Source organism: Physeter macrocephalus, chromosome 4, assembly GCF_002837175.3.
Source record: "Physeter macrocephalus isolate SW-GA chromosome 4, ASM283717v5, whole genome shotgun sequence".
Lineage (NCBI taxonomy): Eukaryota > Metazoa > Chordata > Mammalia > Artiodactyla > Physeteridae > Physeter > Physeter macrocephalus.
The window spans coordinates 145,701,234-145,723,556 of record NC_041217.1 but is presented as its reverse complement, the minus strand read 5'-3'; the positions used below and the strand labels follow the sequence as shown (position 1 = coordinate 145,723,556).

The 22,323-nt window shown below is 44.6% G+C and overlaps 1 protein-coding gene across 7 annotated transcripts in view; it reads right to left on the bottom strand.

Moving 5' to 3' along the window:
- The window catches only part of MKNK1 (MAPK interacting serine/threonine kinase 1), a 42,807-nt gene extending 20,484 nt beyond the window's left edge, over window positions 1–22,323 (bottom strand). For 2 of the 7 annotated variants that reach the window (XM_007130518.3, XM_024119793.3), the window contains exons 1-5: window positions 22,262–22,323; window positions 12,611–12,792; window positions 5,096–5,202; window positions 2,813–2,914; window positions 358–455 (exon numbers count right to left, since the gene is read on the bottom strand). In XM_007130518.3, coding sequence (XP_007130580.1) covers window positions 358–455; window positions 2,813–2,914; window positions 5,096–5,111 — 216 coding nt within the window. In that variant the 5' untranslated portion in view covers window positions 5,112–5,202; window positions 12,611–12,792; window positions 22,262–22,323. Of the gene's footprint in view, window positions 1–357; window positions 456–2,812; window positions 2,915–4,307; window positions 4,398–5,095; window positions 5,203–9,571; window positions 9,717–12,610; window positions 12,793–22,261 lie in introns of all 7 variants that reach the window. The other 5 variants (XM_028489418.1, XM_028489419.1, XM_007130519.2 and 2 more) reach the window with 5 other exon arrangements.

Genomic DNA, 22,323 nt, shown 5'->3' with positions numbered 1-22,323 from the left:
CTCTAATTCCAAATCTGACTGTCTGCTCCCTGAAGCTAACTTCATTCATTAGAGGCATTGTTCTAAGCACTTCACACATATTAACTTATTTAATCCTCATGACAATACTATATACTATATAGGTTCTGTTATTACACTCATTATACAGATGAGGAAACTGAGGACAAAGAGGTTAAATAACTTGCCCAAGGTTACACAGCAAGTAAGCAGAGAAACCAGTGAATCCAGTGAATCCAGCTTCAGAGCTCCCATTCTTATTAAGCCACTATATCGAAGAATATAAAATTTATCTGATTTAGGACAAGCTAAGACTGACTACCTGCAAAGTAAAGCCTGGCATCCAGATGAGACACTCACTTTGACAGCATACTCCTTGCCATTCTGCAGGCTCACGGCACCTTGAACTTTGGCATAGGCTCCCTCTCCAAGCAGCTCAGAGGTCAGTTTGTACGTATCTAGAGGTGAAATGGGTGAGAAGAAGAACAAGATGAGTCACCCCTTTGCATAGAAGGAAAGAAGAGCTGTGTCACTTGGCTTCCCCAGTCTGACAGCGCAGGCGCACGAGGACTCCGCAGCGCTCAATGACGAGAGGCTGTGCTCCCAGCTGCCTTGGGACTCGGCTTCACACCAACCAGGCCACATCGCTGAAGGATCTTGTTCCTCATTTTAGAGATGAGGTCAGTGAAAGAGGTTCAATTCGGCACATGCTTGCCGAGTACTACTATGTGCCAGACGACATATTAGACTCACGATAGGGACACAGCGAGGAATAAAGTATAGTTCCTGCCCTTTGAGAGTCACGATCCAGTGGGGAAGACAGACACATACACAAGTGACCCCAGAATAAACCAGGCAGTGGTCAGCACTCTACTATCACAGAGGGACAAGACACAGTAAAAAAGAGCGGGGGAAGGGAAAGGTTAAATCTGTTGAGGGAGTCTGGGGGATCCTCACAGAAGGGATGTGATTTGAATGGACATCATTCATTCATTTACTCATTTGTTGAGCACCTGCTATGTGCCCAGCTCTGTGCTAGGAACTGGTGATACAAACAGGAATAAAGCACTGTCCTATTTTATACCACACACAATGGAAGTCGGAGGTTTTTGAGACATTTTCAGAAGTCACCGACAAGAAATAGGAGACAGAAGTAAGATGCAAACGGATGCCTTGAGGTTTTTAGGGTGCTGAGTCAGAGCGGTTCTAATACAGCAATAGGCCTGGGTGAAAGTATATTTAGGTGGCCTGCCCCAGGCCCGCTCCTCACAAAGAGCACAAGCTCTCTGACCCCCTTCCAAAGGAAGCCATAGCTCTATCATGGTCTCTGCCGAGGCCTCTCCTCCCTTGGTCTCCATTCTTCAGCTTCTTCCTCTTGAGGCAGCCTAGCATTTAAACCCACAGACCACTGAGCAGAATACTTTTAACCATGAAATTAGATTTTATCACTCTTAGTCATGAGAAACCCCATAACTGCACAAGCCATCCTTGAAAAACAGGAAATAGTCTCGTGTTCATTGAAAGAGAAAGACCTGTTGATTTGGAAACTATTCTAAAAAACCTTGGGACTTTTGTTCATTCCCCAACCCCCTCTGCCATACACACACATCTACTGTTAAAGACAAACAGACAAAACCTACACTAAGCACCTTGTTGGTTCCATCAAGGTTTGGTCTCACAGCTGTTTGTAAGAAAGCACACTGCTGTTTGTAAGTATTTTAAATGACGTGCTTCTCTTACAATGGACACTTGGGTATTAGCCTTTGCGTGTGTCAGGACAGGTTGGTGGCTGGAGGTCCAATATTCCTGACTCATAAAGGGCTTGTTTTTAGGACCACTCTACAAAACAGTCAATTCACTACTATGTCTGCAGTGTTGGAAAGAGGGACCGTAAAGAGAAGCTATTTCAAGTTTCACAATGAAAGAAACAAAATAGATGACGGGGGCTCGGTCACTCCTAGGAGTAGCTACTTATCCTTTCAGTCCTTCGCAGGAGTGTCCAATGAGTCACTTCATCGCATCTGGTGCCCAGTGATAACAGGACCAGCACTGAGCCTGGTGCCTCACACACACTGTTCAAAACGTTTGACGACTCAACATCGTGTCCCCGAACACAACAATCACTATTAAAAGAGTCAAACTCATCCAGCACAAGTAGTTGCAATCTCTATAAGCTGAATTCTCTGCTTACAGAAGACTGACGTTTCTTTCCTTCTTTCTTTCTTTCCTCCTTCCTTCTTCCCTCCCTCTTTCTCTCTCTCTTTCTTTCTTTCTGCTGCGCCACATGGTTTGCGGGATCTTAGTTCCCCAACCAGGGATTGAACCCTGGCGACGGCAGTGAAAGCACAGAGTCCTAACCACTGGACCGTAAGGGAATTCCCTAGAAGATTTCAGTTTCATTTGCAGCCATGGCCCTTGATGTTCTCTCTTCCTCTGACATGGCTGTTCTACCTCTCGGCAGCTCCTCCAGGACCAGCTGAGGGAAAGATCACATCTGAAAAGCGGCTGACGCATACCAGGTGATCTCACTCCATGTGCAACTGTGACACATTGGCCTTTCTGTTCCCTGATGAAATGCTCAGACCATTCAGAGGAGGCTTGTGCACCATCCAAGAGCTTTTCCCATCCCTGCACTCTCTATCACCCCTTTCCGTAAACTCTCTCACCCCTATCTTTCACGCCTATCACATGGAGACCACGAAGCTGGCTCGAAGATGATGCATCCTATGACCTTTACCCCTGGGCTACCAGGACACTCCTCCCATGCCTGGGAAGCCACCAACCCAGCTCTAAGAGATCAAAGAGAGTGACCAACCTTCAAACTTTCCTGGCAAGGAGTCAGTGGCCCGGGCCTTCCGCTTCTTCTTCTTCCTCTTGTCACTTTCTGCAATGGGAACGGGTTCACTGCTGCCCATCTCTGGGAGAAAAGAGGAGATAGAAGGGAAATATCACTGGACTGATCAGGCTATAAGTTCACCCAAAAGGAAAAAAAGGAGGGGGGGACCCAGGAGCTTTACACTCACGTTTTTAAAATATCTATGAGGGCTATTTATCTGTTTTGACCCAAGAGGCAAAACTAGAAGCAAAACCATTATAGATCATTAACTGTGGAAAGGAACTCAGACAGACAAGCTAGATTAAAAGAGGATAGCAGAAGCCTGCTGTAACCAAGCTCATTAGCACATGGATTTAGATCTGCCCCCAAATGGAACAATGAATCCTTAAGCAGAATCCCACATGTGACATCCTCCTTCAGCCTCAGCAACAGAAAGGCAGAACCCAGGGAGCTTAAGCAGGAAGGGAGGTGGGTTTGCGGGCGCGGGGTGGGGTGGAGGTCCATGCAAATGAAATCACATACTGCTCAGTAACATCCCTGTGGATGTGCATAGGGACTGAAAAGGCCCTCAGTGGAGGCTGCCTCTGTGATGGTACAACAGGGCAGGGGGTGGGTTTGAGGATGGCCCTAAATTCCTTCATGTCCAAGAGCACAGACTTGAGTGCCTGGGAGGCCAGCGCATACTCTCCCTCCTCAGCTCCTTATTTGAGAGGAGGCAGGTAGGGTCCATTCAGAAGCCTGCAGTTGACGGGTCTACACCGGGTTGCTGGATGCAGTCATTTATTGCAAAAACATTATCTCTCTGGCAAGCACCTGGCTCCCCACCTTAAAGGGAGGATTTGTGAGGCAGACATTCAGACATTGGACAGATTGGGCAGGAAAGGGTGGGGACAGAAAGAATAAGCATGAAGACTGAGAAGGGGAAAGAGAAAAGGAGGAATAATGAACCAGCAGCCAATCATAGTCCTGTTTCTAAGACACTCAGTAAGGGCCTTCCCATGTTAAAGATAAATTACTTATAGAACATGCCATGCCCTTGATCCAGAGTGGAGCCTTAATACTCTTCCGCCTGCAGTTAGAAATAATAAGATTTCTCTGAAGTCTCTGGGTCTAAATCCCCACCAGGGTGATTAAACCTTTACATCCTTCTAAAATAGAGGCGGTCGAGCACTGAAGGGGCATACAGCGTGAGAGACTTTTAGACCAACCTTCAATAAACACAGGCTCTGCGTTGCTGGATTTTTTTTTCTGAGGTTTTGAAATGGAAGCTGGCTCTCTGCCCATTGAGGGGAAAGGCCCACTCTCTTCTCAGAGGACCCCAGCTGAACATCATCAGAAAAATGGCAAGTCTGCTCAGGAAGATTGATTATAGCCTACGCATGTCTACTGCACACTGTTCTCAGAAGCAAGTACACACAACCATTAGGAGAAAGCACACAGAACAATGGCACGTTTCAATACCACAATCCAGAACCTGGTTAAGCAGCCAAGTGTCTGACAGCTCAATTGAGGTGCATTCTTCCTCCCATTTTTAGGATCTGATGACAGCAGACTTTCATTTACACTTTAGAGAAGATAAACATGTGGAGAAAAGGAATCCACAGAGGATCTCAAAGTATTACTCTAGCCAACACCTTCAAGCACAAGATATACCTGGGGACTGCAACATGCTATGAATTCAAAGAACTGAACTTAAACATCAGCAGCCAAAGATCCACCCTCACCAAGGGAAATTAAAAGGAAAAAAGCTGCCCAACATAGTGAGAAATTCTACAGAAATAAAACACAGGGTCACTCATCTCCAGGACCCCAGGAAAGGGGTACTGGCCATTGGGACAGCAGGCTGAGAAGGAGGGACCACTGTCCCTCTTGCCCTGCCCTTGAGTGCAGTCCAGTGGCACCCCTCCCCACCCCATCTATTTTCTCACCAGCACTGCGAGCTGAGTGCAGAGGGGACAGATTTTGGATTCACTTCTCTTCCTCCTTCCCCTGCCCACACTCTGAAGGAGGGCCGAAGTACAAGCAAAACAGCCCAAAGGCAGCAATGGAGAGGAGCAGCAAGACAGCTGGCGGTGTTATAGTTCATGGGGGACGCTCAGACATACTTATGACTCTAGCTAGAAAACCCCGTTAGCTGCAATTTACACTTGGTTTTCACCACAGCAGGGCTGAGGGAGCCTCTCGTGGAAGAAGCATACCTCTGAGCACTGCCGCATACACGATATTAGATTTTATGGCTTCACACACGAAAAGATCGAGTACCTGGTCTATTCTGCATGGATTTCAATGGAAGAGGGTATGCCAGAAGGGACAAATGGTTAAGACTTTCCTTGGAAACAGAACTTGTTGAAGGAGAGTTGTTTTTGAAACTAGGAAGAAAAAAATGTAGGAAGACAGTGAAGTGAAAAAAACATGCTTAACTTCCCTGTTTACAGCGGGGGAGTGGGATGGAGATGTGTCATAATCTTACCAAAGGGCTGAAAGCTCTCCACCTGGAACCTGTCCATACACTCTATTGGGACCTTAGTTTATTATGCATGCAATCATTTGAGAAAGGCTTCCTCAGGGTGTGAGGCTCCACAATCAAGCTGGCTTACCTCCTTCCCTTGGCTTAAGAACTCCTCTCAGCCATCAAAACCCAGCTCAAAAGTCTCCCCACCTTAGAGTAAGTTAATTTGCACAAACACTTTTGAAATCTATGCAAATAGATGGCGTTACTGCACAGAAGTCGAATCCGGTGCTCCATCCTCTGTTCCCAAACACCCTGCTAGCAGCTATACTAGAGCACTGGTTTTATTTGGCCTTGAGCTCTCTCTACTGTTCCTAAAGGCCAGGGCTATCCTTGCCTGTTTATCTCTGCATCTCCTATAAGTCGTGGTGTGGTGTCAGACATGTATCATGCATCAGAAAACGTGCACTGAAATGAGAATGAGAGGACGCACATCCTCGGGGTTAGGTGCAGGCCTGTCACCCAGGCCCTCTACGTAACGAGTGCACACACGGAAAGAAACGTAGGTACACCTTTGCCCTGCAGGCAGCACAGAGTAAGGCTTTACTCAGTCTATGAATTCCCTGATAAACTCCCTCTCAACAAAGCCCTATGACTCAAAAGGTCCTTAACTTTCTAGCAAGAAGCCTGGTCTTTCCTATAGGATTGGGCGATGTGTCTGCTATTTCAGAGGAGGGAGTGAGCACTTCCTTCATGTCTGTAGACAGACCTCAGCTGGCGTGGAGGCTCCCAGCACTTTACTGCCTCCAGCCCTTGTTTTCCTCTTGGGCCAGGCTTGGCGGTCGGTCCACTACTTGTGGACTTGTATCCGCGGAGGTAGAGCTGGAGAGGAAGCACACTGCTGACAGGGAAGGCTCGTGGGCTTGGCATCAGGAGACCTAAGTGAAAGCCCAGTTCAGATATTACCAGACGTAGCACCAAGACCAAGTTACTTTGCCTCTTAGAGTCTCCGTTTCCTCATCTACAGGTTAGGTTTAAAAATAATACCTGCCCTTTCCAGCAATGCTGTGAGGACCCAGTGACCTACTTAATATAAATGCACTTCAAAAAAACATATATGTATGCATAAGCCTGTATGCACATACAACAGAGTAGAAAGATTAGACAGAAATACAAAAAATTGTTAAACTACTACAACCTGAAAGAGTGCCTATTATGTGCCAAGCACAGGTATTTTACATACATTATCTCTAATTCTTACACTAACCTCCAAAGTAAATATTTCACCGTATTTCAAGTGAGGAAACTGAGCCTCAGAGGTTAAATTATCTACCGAACACCAAACATCTAGTTAGTGGTTTAAGTTGGATTCAAACACAATGCTGCCCTTGCAAGTCCAGGTCACATCTGATCTATAGTAGTTTTCTCTGTGTGATAGGGTGATTTTTATTTTCTTCTTTATATTCTTCAGTATTCTCCAAATTGTATACAATGATGTTTATTACTTTTTTAAAGTGCTATTACTGTTTCAGTCAAGTTTCATTTTTAACAAAATACACAGTAACATTTCTCCATTGCACACTGGAATTTAGAGTCCGATTGTACAGTTTTACAAATTATACCTAGATTTCTTTATATTGAAATTCAACAGTAGGTAAAGAAAAAACATTTCAGGAATATTGGGGCCCTGAATTTTTATAATCTTAGAAAAACAACAAATGGCATTTTAACTTTTATCTTTATAAATGCTATTTTTTAAAAGGAAAAACTTTGTGAAAAAAACCCCAAATAATACATTGAACATCTGCACCTGAGATACACCCTTTTAAATCCTGGTCTTCACACTGTGTGAGCTTTGGCAAGTTGCTCAGCTTCTCTATCAGTTTCTTCAAACACAAAATAAGGTCAGAGTAAGGCCTGGCCTCCCTAGATCACAAGGCTTTTGTGAGGATCAAATAAGAAAGGAGAAGTGAAAGCACTGCTGACTTACTCATTCAACAAATACTGTTTTTTATTTGGCACCTACTGATTGTCCAGTGCTAGACAGTGAGAACACAAGAGAAGACACAGTCTCTGCCCTTATGGAATTTAAATCCACTGACATGTAAAATGATTTCAATTCAGTGGGACAAGTGCTATGACAGGGGTACCAGGTGCTGTGGAGCAAAAGACAGGCGGCTAACTCACTATAGGTCACTAGTGACCAGTTTGGTCACTAGAAGAAGGGACAGCTAAGCTGACACCTGAAGGATGAGCAGGAACCAGCCAGGGTGGGGGCTGGGGAGAGAGACAGAGGAGGTGCATGAGCTAAGGCCTGAAGGAGAGGCAGCGTGGCCGGCTAGTGCCATTGCAAATTGTTCAGGCTGGCTGGAGCATAGAGTATGTGGGGAGTGATGACAGGTCAGCTGAAGGGGTGAGCAGGGGCAGATCATATGCAGCTTCACCACCATAGTATCATCACCATCATCACTATTATGTGTTTCTATTCCTAGGCATAAGTTTATCTTGTTTTCTCCATTAAAATAAGTGTAGGGATGCTTATTCTCCTTTCTTTGTAAAATAGGTATTCATTGGAGGCGTAGTAGGTGCTAAAGATACAGATCCAACCACCAACCTGGCTCCTGCATGGGGAGAGGGCCCAGAGGACTCACAGAGCAGATGAGGAGCGGCCGAGGGGTCTCACCCGGTGGGACTACCAGAGCCACAGATATTCCTAACATGCCAGTACCGAGCCACTGTTCAGCCCACAGGCTGACCTCAAGGTCCCCCTTCTGAAAGATCTGTGTCATTTCTCCATGACGTCTTATGAGCCACGTCGCCCCAAAGGCACCAGAACTGTTCTCCACCTTCTGGTAGAGCTTAGAGAGAAGTAACCAGCTCTAACATTTGGTATGTCACACCAAAGACGATCATTCTTCCCCAAGAACATGACTTTGCTGGCTAACTCAGCTTGACAAACTTAGCTCATGTTCCTCTCCCAACCACCCTAGAGTTCTTTTCAAGATCTATGATTCACTTCCCAACGTGTGAGAGCTAGTTCCTTCAGTTGCTAGAGCTTTCTAGAGAAGGAATAGTGGTGACAGTAAGCTGATGAGGGTAATTATCAATTCATCTGCCTTCTCAGTCAGCAGCTGGCTGAGGGCCCCCAAACAAATGGGGAACTGAGAAAACGAAAGGAAACTGAGGAAATGAAAAAAGGGGGATGGACACTCCTAAGGAAGAGGCCAAGACTAAGAAATCTGAGCAGAGGAGGAGGCAGTGAGGAGGAATGGGGAGACTAGCCCGGGACACTTCCTTCTCTGAAGCAGGAGTAATAGTAGTGGTAGTACACACACTTACATGGTGCTTACCCTATGCCAGGCAATGTTCTAAGCATTTTACAAATACCACAGTTTACATATACTGACTTACTTAACCTTCACAACTCTATGAGGTAAGTGTAATTATTATCCACATTTTACAGATGAAGAAACTGGGTGCAAAAAGATTAAGTAAGTTGCCACAGTCACATCGCTAGTTAAGTGGCAGAGCTGAGATTTAAATCTAAACAGTCTGGCTCAGAATTCAAGCTTTTAACTATTACAGCATACTTAAACATTAATGCTGAAAGGCAGAAGCGGACAGCCAGTCAGAGTTAGCTGGGCACCAACCAGAATGCTTTTAGAAACCTTAGCACAGAGCCTCCCCACTGATGTGCTGTGAGTGAGATACTGATCCTCTCACCAGGCTAAACAACATCATTTTCTCTGTGTGCTACGATGTCCAAAAGGTTGGGTGGCACTGCTCCAGCTTAAAACACAAGGGCATTACGACCACATTATCACTATTATATTAATCTAAGATCTAATTTATCAGAAGTTTCCGCTCCTTGCTCTGAGATAGATTTGTATTTTGTGTTTTGGCCTGTTTTGTAGGATGAGCTACAAGCCAGTCCAACCACATTATTCCATGGCAGTTCTGGTATCAGGACAAGGCTACTGTATTCTTCTTTTGTCTGACATATTAGTTGGTTGATTTGGTTTCTGATGGTATCATTACCACGTAGGGGACAAGGTCAAGGGTACACTCAAACGGAAGCTAGTCAAATTTAACACATGGTGGATGAAAGGAGCCCCCTGTGAAATCAGCTTGTCCTGATCAAAGGACGGTCTGTTAATGTGATTCCAAGGGGCTAAGGTATTTCACAGGTTTGCCGCAGAGTCCAGTGTGTAGTGGGGCTGGGCAGCATTACAAAGATTGCAGTCTCTCACTCAACTACAATGAAAGCAGCTTGAGGCCCACTAAGGTACCAGAGGGGTGGTGATTCACAACAGGCCTCAAACAGGGCTGGGATGGTAATATTCCCAGGGGCAAACGGTCTAGCTTCAGGCCCATCTTCCTCCTCGGTTCTGATTCTGGGATCATATGCAGCCTTCAGAGCTGTCACTGCATCACCTGGTGGAAGGAATGAGAACAGGAAAGGTGGAGGGGGTAAAGGGAGTGTGTACTTAAGAAATAGCAAGCAGGAAAACAGAACTACCATATGACGTAGCAGTTCCACGTCCGGGTATTTTTCTGAAGAAAATGAAAGCACTAACCTGAAAAGATATCTGCTCCCCCATGTCCACAGCAGCATTATTTACAATAGCAAAGATAAGTAAACAACCTAAGTGTCCACTGATGAATGAGCAGATAAAGAGTGGGAGATACACACACACATACACATATACATAAAGTGGAATAGTATTCAGCCATAAAAAAGAATGACATCTTGCAGTCTGCAACAATATGGATGGTCCTTGAGGGTATCAGGCTAAGTGAAGTAAGTCAGACAGAGAAAGACAAATACTATATGATCTGTAGGATTTCACTTATATGTGAAATCTTAAAAACAAAACCAAAAAACGAGCTTATAGATACAGAGAACAGACTGGTGATTCCTGGAGGTGGCAGGTGGAGGGTAGGTGAGATTGGGGGTAAAAGGGGTCAAAAGGTACAAAATTCCAGTAATAAAAAAGTCATGGGATGAATGTACAGCATGGCAACTACAGTTAATAATACTGTACTGCATATTTGAAAGTTGCTAAGAGAGTAGATCTTAAAAGTTCTCATCACACACACACAAATTCTGTAACTATGCACGGTGATAGATGCTAATGAGACTTATTGTGGTGATCATTTCACAAACATCAAATCATTATGTCGTATACTTGAAACTAATATAATGTTGTTATGTCAATTATACCTTAATTTTTAAAAAAAAGAAAGAAAGAAATAGCAAGTAGGAGTAAAGGACTGGATTTGTGTGAGCAGGACAGTATAAAAAGCTAAAAAAGGCTGAAGTCAGCTCATCTAAGCTTATTAATATGGCCTACAAGGCCCTCCAACATCCAGTGCCTGTCTACTTTCTAGCCTAACCATCAGTCAGTCATTCTTTCGAGGAAAAATGAATAGTAGGTAGTTCAGCTTGCAGTTCACAACCTCACAAGTGCTTTTCCTTGAGACAAGTGCTGTGCTTTGGTATGCAGCTGGAGTGCTTTCAAGCATTTCCACTGTGTCACGCAGAACATTAAAAAGATGTGTACTCAAGGGCTGAGATTCAATAAAATAAACAATATTTACTGCTTCATCAAGGACACACTTAAGTGAAAACGGCATTTTTTTAATAACTGTGAGTGCATAGCAATAAGAAAGTACAATGACTGCTAGTGCAGTTCAGGGCCACTGCCTTGATTTGCGCTAAGGCATCGGCAGTTTTACCCACTGTTGCTTTGCAACAACAAATAGCACTATTATGAAAGTAGTTTTGACCTTGCAGATACCTGAAAGGTTTTCAAGGATTCCCCAGGGTCTGTAGAGCACACTTGTGAACCACTCTTCTAGGCAATGGGGAGGGACTGGGCCCCACTGGAGCTATGCTTTAGGGCCATCAAACCAGCTGTGATGGCAGAACAAACTGGAGGCTGGAGGGGGACTAGAGGGCAGAGCGAGGCTGTGGCAACAACCCGGAGGAAGGCAGGGAAGGTGTGTGGCTGAGGTGGGGATAGAAAGGAAGAGGAAGAGGTGAGGGGTGTGATGGGGGGAGGGAATGAAGCCGGAGGCAAAGCTGGTCCTGGTCCTGCCCAATGACTGGAGATGGTGGGGGAGTCCAAGACCACTATCCTCCTTGAAGGGAAGGCACGGAGTCTAATTTCTCTCTCTCCCCACTGCCCTGTATGGAACCAGGCACAGAGGGGGACCTCGATATATGTTTATTAACCAAAATCAGGTAACTGTAGGAGCAGTAGTGCCATCAAAGAAGGGGAGAATTCAGGAAGGGAAGCTGGTTGGGGATGGGGAGCAGGGGAAGACTGTGCCCCTGGAAAGCTTCAGTTGAAGGAGGGTGACATAGCAGCAAAGTCTGAAAACTCTCAGAACAGGCTAGAGCCATTCTCACCTAGCCCTCATCTGAAACAATCTACAAATGAGGCGTTGTTTATAACCCATCAGGCATGATGAGACCTCAGGATAGTGTGTCATACAGAATACTTCAAAATGTTCTCAGATATGTCACAAATTTTTAAACCCTGGAAAGATACATCTCAAGCCATTATTAACAATAGTTACTTTGGGAGAATGAAATTGAGTGGGTACAGAATTTTACTTTTGATACTTCTGTTGTATTTGATTTTGTTTTGTTATGATACAGTCATTTTACCTTTATAATTAAAAGGGAATAAATGTTTTCCTTACTGCATAGTTTTCCTTATGACCTGCACTGCCAGTTTATTCTGGTAGAAATGTGCTCCACCCTACTGAGTAACTGTCTTAGGCATGCCAGAAAGCCCAGCTAATCCTAGCTGCCCAACTGAACACTGGAGTCTCTGACTCACCCCTTCCTCTGGAAATATCAGACACAGCTCTCCCAACTTTTGGAAAGTTTGCTTCACACCACTTTGCTTTTATGAAAGACCTACATTAGTATGTACCGGTTTTCAAGACATACTAAGATTTTCATATTTACAAGAAAGGGTGAAAAGTGAAAACAGGCTTCAGCATTTGTCTTCCAGTGAACATTATAGAGGCACCATGCACCACGAGCAGTGAGAGTGGCACCGCCAAGCTCCTTCCCCAGGAACTACACTCAGCATCAAGCTGACAGAGTTCGGAACTGTGTCTGTGAGCACCTGTGCTTGACCTCCGTTTATTTTGTGCATCCGTTAGCAAGATGTGTCCTAAGATAATTGCTTTACACCATTTCTGCTTAAGAAAGGTTTCATGGGAACACTCTACTTTCAGATAGCGGGGGAACCTGTAATTTCAACCTGATGCAATCTAAAAGGTTAAATAAAATGTGCATCCAATTTTACCTATAGGTCTGCCCAACTTTGCGAAGCAGACCCTCTGTAAACTTGAAATTCCAAATGCAATAATGCTCCTGTCAGGGGGCTGCTGTCTTCCAGCTGCATGAAGTGTTTCAATGGCCTCTGTACATAGCAGACATCCTTCAGTTTTCCATTGGCCTCTGCTTCATCATACCTGGCACGAAAATCTTCAGAAAGCAGAAACAGAAAGGATGTAAAAACGCTGACTTAAAAAAAAACGACCAGAGAAGATAAAGATCAACTTGTGTTCCCCAAATCTATGTGTTACACCAGTAAGTAAGTAATCACAAGGCAATCACAGATTTCCCCAGTCTTTAAAATTGGAGCATTTAAAATGCTGACACAAAGCATCTGAAGATTTAACAAGGGTCTGGGTAAAAGTTTTCGGATTATACTTCCATTGTGAGATTCCAGAACCAAAAAGATGTAACTGGACCTGAATGACAGATATGGGCACCTCTGTTCGCTGAGGAGACTCACACGGAAGGTAAAAGCTGCCACTTTTCTGTTGTCCACTTTTTTAGAGATGAATGAGCTCTGGTTTCATCTCCTAGTGGTTAGGTCCAAGACTCACAGGCAGGAGGCACCAGAGTCAGAAAGGTAAAGTAGATGTTGAGAGCAGCAGGTGGCATGAACAACAAGGTTTTATGCCAAATGCATAACTATTGCTAGTTTTCCATCTGATGACTTCATTTTCTGTATGTCCACTGCTACTTTTAATCTAATGGCTCTAGTTACCATGTGTCAAAGTTGATTTGTCAATATCTCTACTCAATGAATATGTACTTCCCCTTTTCCCAATGGAAAAGCTCTAAAAATGTAGTTTAAATCCGAATTCTAGGCCCTGGAAGCCAGATGTGTTTCACCATTACCTCAAATCACATGTCCCAAACTGGACTTATCCCCAACCCCCATCTACCACCTCCTTCCTCCTTCCTCTTCTTCTCTATCAGATTATATCTTTCTGCCAGTCACCCAGCCACAGAACCTTTAAATCATTTCTAATGTTGCTTTCTCCTCCAACCTCATAAACTCTATATATTCCCATTGGCAGGCTCTCCCTCAGCCTGGTATATAGTTCCTTGCAAACAACACCTATTCATCCTTCCAGGCCTATCATAAATTACTGAAAGTAGTCCCACAAATTACAGGAATAGTCCCTCTTTTTTTCTACTTCATTCTGCATTTAATTGAAACCACATCTAAATACTATTGTAATGCTTAGAGTTGGCTATACTCATGCACATGTGGCTCTCCCATGAGGCCATAACCTCCTCAAAGGCAAGGACATGTCTTTTTCATCTTTGTATTTCCAGCACCTAATGTAGTATCTGGCACAAAAAAGGGCTCCAGTAAATATCTGAATGAATTACTTCATCCACAAAATATTTCTTTATTGTTCAAAAGAGAATGTTAGCACATAGAATTATCCTTCATATTGTGCTTTTTATTCCCAAACAAATCTCTGTGGCCCAACGAAACTATTTCTTGGACCCAAGGAAGCTCAGGTTGCGTTCCCTCTCCCTATGGTCACAATGCTTCCAGGGACAAACTTGAACACCTTGACTTTAACTCTTTGCCTTCAGTCTTGCCACAGGTTTAAACCCCTTGGGCCCTTCTTGTTGCCTATAGTAAAGGTCGGCAATTTGTTTTCTGTAAAGGGCCAGACAGTCAATATCTTATACTTTGTGTGTCACATGGTCTCTGTCACAACTACTCAATTTTCCCTTTGCAGAGTGAAAGCAGCCAGAGATGATATGAAAATGAGTGATTGTGGCTATATTTCAATAAAACTTTATTTATGGATGCTGAAATTTTAATTTCATATGATTTTTGTGTCATAAAATATTAATTTCTCTTGAATTTTTCCCAGTCATTTAAAAATGCAAATGGCTTGCAGTCCAGACAAAAACAGGTGGTGAGCCAGATATGGCCTGTAGGCCATAGTGCGCCAACCCAGCTTATTTCCTTTCCTCACCAACTTCATTCCGCCACACACACACACACACACACACACACACACACACCTCTAGTAGGCCTACAGTAAAAACAACCTTCACAATTCCTCTATGGACTTTGTTATTTTGCTGTTTGGAGCCACTCTAGGGCTGGGGAGGTAGAAAATGCATGGGCTTTTGAGGCCTAGATTCAGAGTCTGGCCTTACCATAGACTAATGTGGTAGCCTTGGACATAATATTTAACCTCTCTGTGCTTCACTGTCATCATCTATAAAATGGGGGCAGTAACACCTATATGACAGGGATTTTGTGAGAATTAAGCGAGCTAATGTGTATCAAGTTCATGGCATAGTGACTGGTTTATAATAGGCACTCGATAAATAGTAATTATTACTCTAGCTTGGGATATGGCTTCCCCAGATCAGCTGTGACCCTGGAAAGCAATCCAGACACTCTGTAAACCACAACTGGGCAGCAGGAGAGAATGAACTGAGAGCAAAGTACAAAGGCAGGGATAGAATTTGGAGGTGTTCAGACACATGACCCAGGATTCTAAGTGCCTGGTTTGCCCCGATTCCTTCTGACACCATTCCAAATTCCACTGGGCCTCTTTTCCTCCTCAGAAAGAACTTCTGACTCTCACACTACCTGAATCTCCTTAGCATTCCTTACCAAATACCCATATGAGCCCTGGAACCCTCTCCTCATTCCTGCACCTCTTCCTCGTATAGGGCTGGGAAAGGGTGAATGCGGCCAGACCAAACCTCACAGACTGGCTGGCCACTGGGTCTTAAATAGGCCAGGCACCCAACTCTCTCTCAATTATTCATGAATTTCCTGCTGTACAGAGAATGAACTTTTTTCAGAGGTTAAGAACTAGTCTCTCTATAGAAGTTTTAGAGCAAAAAAAACCCCCAAGTATACAAACAAGGGTTCCCCCATAAAACATCAGCGGTGGGCAGACAGAACAGATAAGCTTGCGGTATCTCTGTCCTTGGTACAAAAAGCCAGATTTGAGCCTGGTACTTCCTTGCTCCAACACGTCTAATAGGGGTCTACTGCCTCTGGAATGACCAAGCTCCTGTGCTGTCACTCAGGGCCTCCACAATCTTGCCCTAACCCACCCCTTCTGCATTATATCTACTACTCCTCTATAGAAGTCCTCACCTATAGCCCAGGCAAAACGGACAGTATCTACCTAACTACCCTAAACAATTTCCAGCTTCCCACACTTGTGCATAACTCAATCATAGCACCTGTAACATTTTACTGCACATCTCCCCCTAGACTGTGAGCTAGCAACAGGGCAGAGACTGTGTCTGATTCATCTCTGAGTCCCCTACACCTAGCACAGTGCCTGACATGGGGAAAACATCCAATAAATGTTAATGAATGAATGAAAACACCTGAAATTATTCCTCCCTTAAACTGTTTTATTTGGACTCTTATTAGCAGCTAAGCACAGTCTGGGTCACTGCCAAGAAGTAGAAAGACCTAAGAAAAGGAAAAGAAGCATGACCAATGTGATCCAAGCAGTGGAAAATAGGTTTTAAGAGTGAAGTAAAAGAAACCAAGGCTGTTTAGCCTGCAGAAGAGAAGATGAGGCCCAACTCGATTCTGGCTTTAAGTCTACAAAAGGTCCTCATGAGAAAATCTTGATTTCATCCTCCCTTTATAATCAGAGGGAACTTTTCCATATTCATGGAAAATGGAACAAGAAGAAATAGCTTAAGTTAAGGCCAGAGGGGCTTAAGCTAAAGAGAAAGAAGAACCAAATTAGGCACCACTTTTCCAAAGATACTGTTATTGTACTTTTTGATGAGTGAATTGGAAGGGTCATGCTGAAAACTTTTTTTTTTTTTTGGCCGCACTGTGTGGCTTGTGGGATCTTAGTTCCCGGACCAGGGACTGAACCTGGGCTCTCTGCAGTGAGAACACAGAGTCCTAACCACTGGACCGCCAGGGAATTCCCGCTGAGCACTTCTCTTGAAGGCTGTGCAAAAGGAAATGAATATGCTGCTCTGTTCCTGTTTGCTGTGGAGACCAGGTGGGTGACAACACAAGTTGGGTAAGATTTTCTAATAAGCCACTGACTTTTAATTGACCCTTTTTTCTATAGGCACTTTCTGTCATGTCATGTTTTGCAGTCCTGTGATGGAACAACCTAGTATAGGCATACCTCAGAGATGCTGCAGGTTCAGTTCCAGACCATCGAAATAAAACAATTATAGCAAAAAAGCAAGTCACACAAATTTTTCAGTTTCTTGGTGCATATAAGAGTTATATCTACCTTATACAGTAGGCTATTAAGTACGCAATAGCATTATGTCTAAAAAAACCAATGTACATACCTTAATTTAAAAATATTGCTAAAAAATGTTAACCATCATCTGACAACGTAGGGTTACCACAAACCTTCAATTTGTAAAAGATGCGATAATTGCGAAGTGCAATAAAATGGGGTATGGCTATATTTCAAATTTTCCTGAAGGGACAATGGAAAGAAAGAGAAGGCAACAATGTCAGAGTAAGATAGTAGGGAAAATGGCCCTAAAAAATATACTTTCTATAAAAACAATACCTAACTGGATATTAATAATAATTTTTAATAGTATTACTATTAAAGCTAACATCCACTGAGCACCTACTATGTGCCAGGCACTGTGCTAAGTGTTTAACATAAGCTATCTCAATCCTCATAACAACCCCATAAGGTAGGTTATATATGTAGCCCCATTTTACAGGTGAAGAAACTGAGACCCAGGAAGGTTATATTACTTGCCCAAGTCACACAGCTAGCAAGTGTCAGAGCCAGGACTCAAACCCAGGCAGTTCAACGTAGAGTCTACTAACTACTGTCTCCCTGTAAGAAGGGTGACAGGCTGGAATTTAAACCTTAGCCCCTCTGAATCCAAGTTCATATTCTCAGCTACTTCCTTATACTACCCCAAGCCAGGAAGAACAAAGCAACACATGACATCAGCAAGAGAAGAGATCTCAGATGTGAACCAAAAATACCCCCCATATTCCAGAGAAAGAAGGTAAGATGTGAGGATTCACAGATGCTAATGAGCACAACCAGGACTTGAATGCCAGCCTCTTGACTGCAAGTGGAGTCCTCTTTCCTCCATTATAGATTCTTGTTGAATTTGAGGGTGAGAAAATGAAGGAACAGTATGTGCCAAATGGGCTCCCTCCCCGGGCACTGTTGTAACGAACTGTTAAACTCACATTAGAACCTGTGCCTGAAACACCAAGACGCCAGCAGCCTCTGTAGACTGATTCTAAGATTCTAGTAGTTGAGACGGCAATGAACTGATTAATGGTACTACAGGAGCTGCCAAAATGCTCACATAGTAAACCAATCAAGCAGACCTAGACCAGGCAGCTATCATACTAAGTCAGTGGCTCACAGTTTAAGCCTGGACTGAACTATTCCAACAGCTTCCTTGTTGATGTCCGCATTCTCAGACTTGCTTTGCCCCAAACTAGCCTCCATTCTGCAGCCAGAATAAACAGAGCCCCAGTCATGGCATTTAGAGCCTTGCAGCATAATGAAAAGATCATGGATCTTTGAACCCAACACTCATAGGTTTGGACCAAGCTCTGTCACTTACTAGCTACATGACCTTGGGCAAATCACTTTAATCTTTCTGAGGTCCAGTTTCTTCATCTTTAAATTGGGGCTAAATATCTCCTTGTTATAGGATTCTGAGGATGAAATAAATTATAGTGCATCTAATATACTCCTGGCCACAAAGCAGAGTAGAGACTGGATAAATGTTAGCGTTCTTCTTCCCACACCCCCCTCTACATTTTGGCCACAATCAATCATTTCAGCTTATTTCCCTTCCTCACCAACTCCATTCCTCTTCCCCAACACACACACACACACCCCACCTCTAGACCCCTGCTCAAGCTGCTCTTACTCACAGGAATGAACCTCCTCTAAGGCCCAACATAAATTTTCCACCTTCAGGAATCCTTTCTAGACCCGCTCTGGTCGTGTAGGGATTGATTTCTCCTTTTCCCGAACTCCCACTTTGTTTACATTCTTTACTACATTTACTAGTCAGTCCGACTTCAGTTATTTATGTACTTACCTATCTTGCCAACACACTGTAGGGAGAAGGCTCTAAGAAGAGAATTACTGGGGGTGGTGGTGGTGGGATGAATTGGGAGATTGGGATTGACATATATACACTAATAAGTATAAAACAGATAACTAATAAAAAAATGAATGTGCATTGGAAAAAAAAGAGAACTACTTATAGGAGGGCAGGAAATGCGTTGTTCTCCTCTGTGTGTATCTCTCAATACCTGGGTCTTGTACATAGCAAGAGCTCAATATGCGTTTATTAAACTGAATCTTGCCACCACTGACTGGGCATCTTTACAGAAAGATCCTGGACTGAGTTTACTCTAAAATTCTGCTTTCACTGCCTGACTTGATCAACATGCAATTTTTAAAGTATACTAATATTCCTAAACTAAGAGCTACCAATACTCATGTTGGTTTGCTTCATTCTTTCATCCTTTCTTTCAACACACTCTGGGCTCCTCTCAAGATACCTCTTCAGGATACAGGGAGATGTGGCTGGGAGGACATCTCTCACTCACGGAGGTAGGGTGACCTTGGAGAACTGTTCCACCCCACTGGTTAGGAGACGACAGTCATTAAAACCATATTAAAAAGCAGAGTTGGGGAACCCGAAAATAGATCTGAATGATTTCTAGCTGTCTCAGTTTCTAAGTCTGTAAAATATAGAGTTTTGAGATGTTACATAAAAAGCGCTTAAAACAGTATCACCGCATAGTAAGTACTCAATAAACGTTAGAATTTTATTATAATGTAGTAGACTGGAAAAAACAGAGTCAGGACTTTTCACTTCTGGTACTATCTCCACCACTGACTGATGTCTTGTCCAATCTTGATCAAGTCCTTTCCCCTCTGTGGGCCTCTCCCCATCTGTAAAACTGAAGTAGAACCAGACGGTTCCCAAGCTCCTTCTACCTTCAACGAGGTATATTTTTCTATGATCAACAAAGAGCCTTCTGTTCCAGATGCTGAAGCTGTTGGCAAGGAAAAATTGTAGCTGCTGGTTCCCAGAGGAGAGGGGCCAAGACCAAGGCAAGGCCAGGACAACTGATTAGTAAACCACCTGTGCTGTGCACCTTCCCCTGTGTGAACTATAACATATTCAGTGCAGGTTCCTGAACAGAGCACCACCTCCCTGCCAACAAAACTCACAGCAAAGGCAAGACAAGAGCCTGAAAACAATAGCAGCAATGAAGAATCCTGCCTTGTGCAGAATTCCTGCACTTTCTTACCTTTGATGCCTGTAATTAGGGCACCATCAATCTAAACTAGGGCCCTCCTTAGGCACAAAGAGAAGGAAGAACACAAAGGCCCACTCTGAACATGAAAGCTCATAAAACAAAGACCAAAGCGAGTAAATAAAAAATGTCACTGACTCATTCGACTGAACACACTGCAGATGCCTACTATGTGCTAGGCAGAGGAGGTATGAAACAGACATGATACCTTTCCACCAATGTAGTCAGAGTACATATGGGGTGACACATACCATAGCAGACTGTAATAAGAGCTATATTTGAGGTGTAGCCTCTGCTACGGAAGATGGGAAGGGGGCAACTAATCCAGTAGGGGGGACCAGAGAAGCTTCAATGACAAGCTACATGAAACACAGGCCTTGAAAGATGGGGAGGTGGGAACCTCAGGAAGATAGAATATAGGCAAAGGAACATGCAGGGAGTACTTGAGAAAAAAAAACAAACTAGTTTATTTTGCCTGGGCCACAGAGTGCAGGTCTGGGAGAACAAAGGGAAACAGGGAAGGAGAGAGAATTGGGAACAGATTATGGAGGGACTCATCCACGAGGCTGAAGAGTCCAAAGTCTATATGGCAGGCAATGAGGCCCACCAAGGTTTCTGAGCAGAGATATAACATGATGAGAACACTGTCTCAGGAAGATCACATGGGCACCCATGAAAAGGATGCAAAAGGAACCAGATTACTAGATTACTATGGGAAACTTCATAAGTATGTGCCGAATCCAACAGCTCCTGTTCACAGAGCTTCTCACTGCCCAGGTTCAGCTTCGTGTAATCTGAGTTTAAGAGGTGTTCTCTTGCCAGCCCCTTTAACCGTCAAAATCTGCTAGCATAACAGGCCTTCCAGACAAAGTCAAAAACCCAATTAACCCTATGGATCACAGAACAGGAAGAGATGATGTGGGAGAAGTTGGGGAGGGAGCACCAAAGTCTCCACCTGGCCCAGCTCCACATAAAAAACCAACCCTGGATCTCCTCTTTACATCACTTCCAGCCAAACCTTATTTACAGGGGCTGAAGCTAAGTACAGTGGGGCTGAAAGCACTTGGTCAGAGGCTGAGGATCTAGTGAAACAATATATATGAAATGCCCAGCACAGTGCTGGGCACGTGGGCACTGGTCAGTAAGCACTGACCCAACCTGCAAGGTCAGTTCCACCTATAAATACCACTGAGGCTTCCAGACCTAAGTCACCTTAACTCTTCCCCCAAGGCCTCTCTAAAGTACCCCAGTCCAGGGCTTCCCTGGTGGCGCAGTGGTTGTGCGTCCGCCTGCCGATGCAGGGGAACCGGGTTCGCGCCCCGGTCTGGGAGGATCCCACATGCCGCGGAGCGGCTGGGCCCGTGAGCCATGGCCGCTGGGCCTGCGCGTCCGGAGCCTGTGCTCCGCAACGGGAGAGGCCGCAGCAGAGGGAGGCCCGCATACCACAAAGATAAATAAATAAATAAATAGATAAAGTACCCCAGTCCAAAATGACCTAATTCCTAGATATCACACCCATTTCATGCGCCAAATATTCAGCACCCAATTCATGACACGTGCCATACAAGGTGACTCATGTAATCCCATTCAACCTTCACAATGACCCTCCTAAGCTCTTTTAATACAGGAGAAACTAAAGCTCTGAGAGGGGAGATGACTTTCCCGAGAACACACAGCTAGGAAGTTGCAGAGGTGAGATCTGAACCCAGGACTGCCTGACCCAAACTCAAGCACTTCCAACACTTCAATCCTGTCACCAGCGATGGCCTCTGATCTGCTACTGACCATCTGACAGGTAGCCTGGAAACTCCCTAAGGAGAGAGACGGTACCTGACACTATTCTCTCTCCTCACTGTACAGCGACCCACTTATGTCAGGAGCTTTTAAATGAAAACATCTAACTTTAAAATAATGGAGTACACAGATATGATAAATTCCTCACATGAAAAGCTATTCATGACGTTGGACTGCCTGAGCCCTGAGCCCAGCCATATAGCCTGATAGGGACTGAGCCTCAAGCTGGCCCTAGGCTGAGCTCCGACCTCAGACACCTGTCACAACCCAAGCCCCGACCCTAGGCACAGGCTGAGCCCGGACCGGAAACACACGCTGCACCCAGAGCTCGTCCCAGACGGAGCCCTGCCAAAGGAGAGCCCTAAAGAAGCGTCCCCTTCGGCTGTCCCCGCCCCCTCCCCCGCCCCCAGCGGCAGAATCTGGTCTTGACCTCGGGCAGTTCTGAAAGCCCCGACTGCTCCGTCCCAGGCACACGACTCATTCACAAACCCACCCCCCTCCCCGCACCATTTCACTGGCAGGGAAACCTCGCTGTCTGGGCTTTACCTCAGCTGACTCCCGACAGGGTCTGTCGCTCACACCCAGCCAGCAGCTCGCTCAGCCAAGAA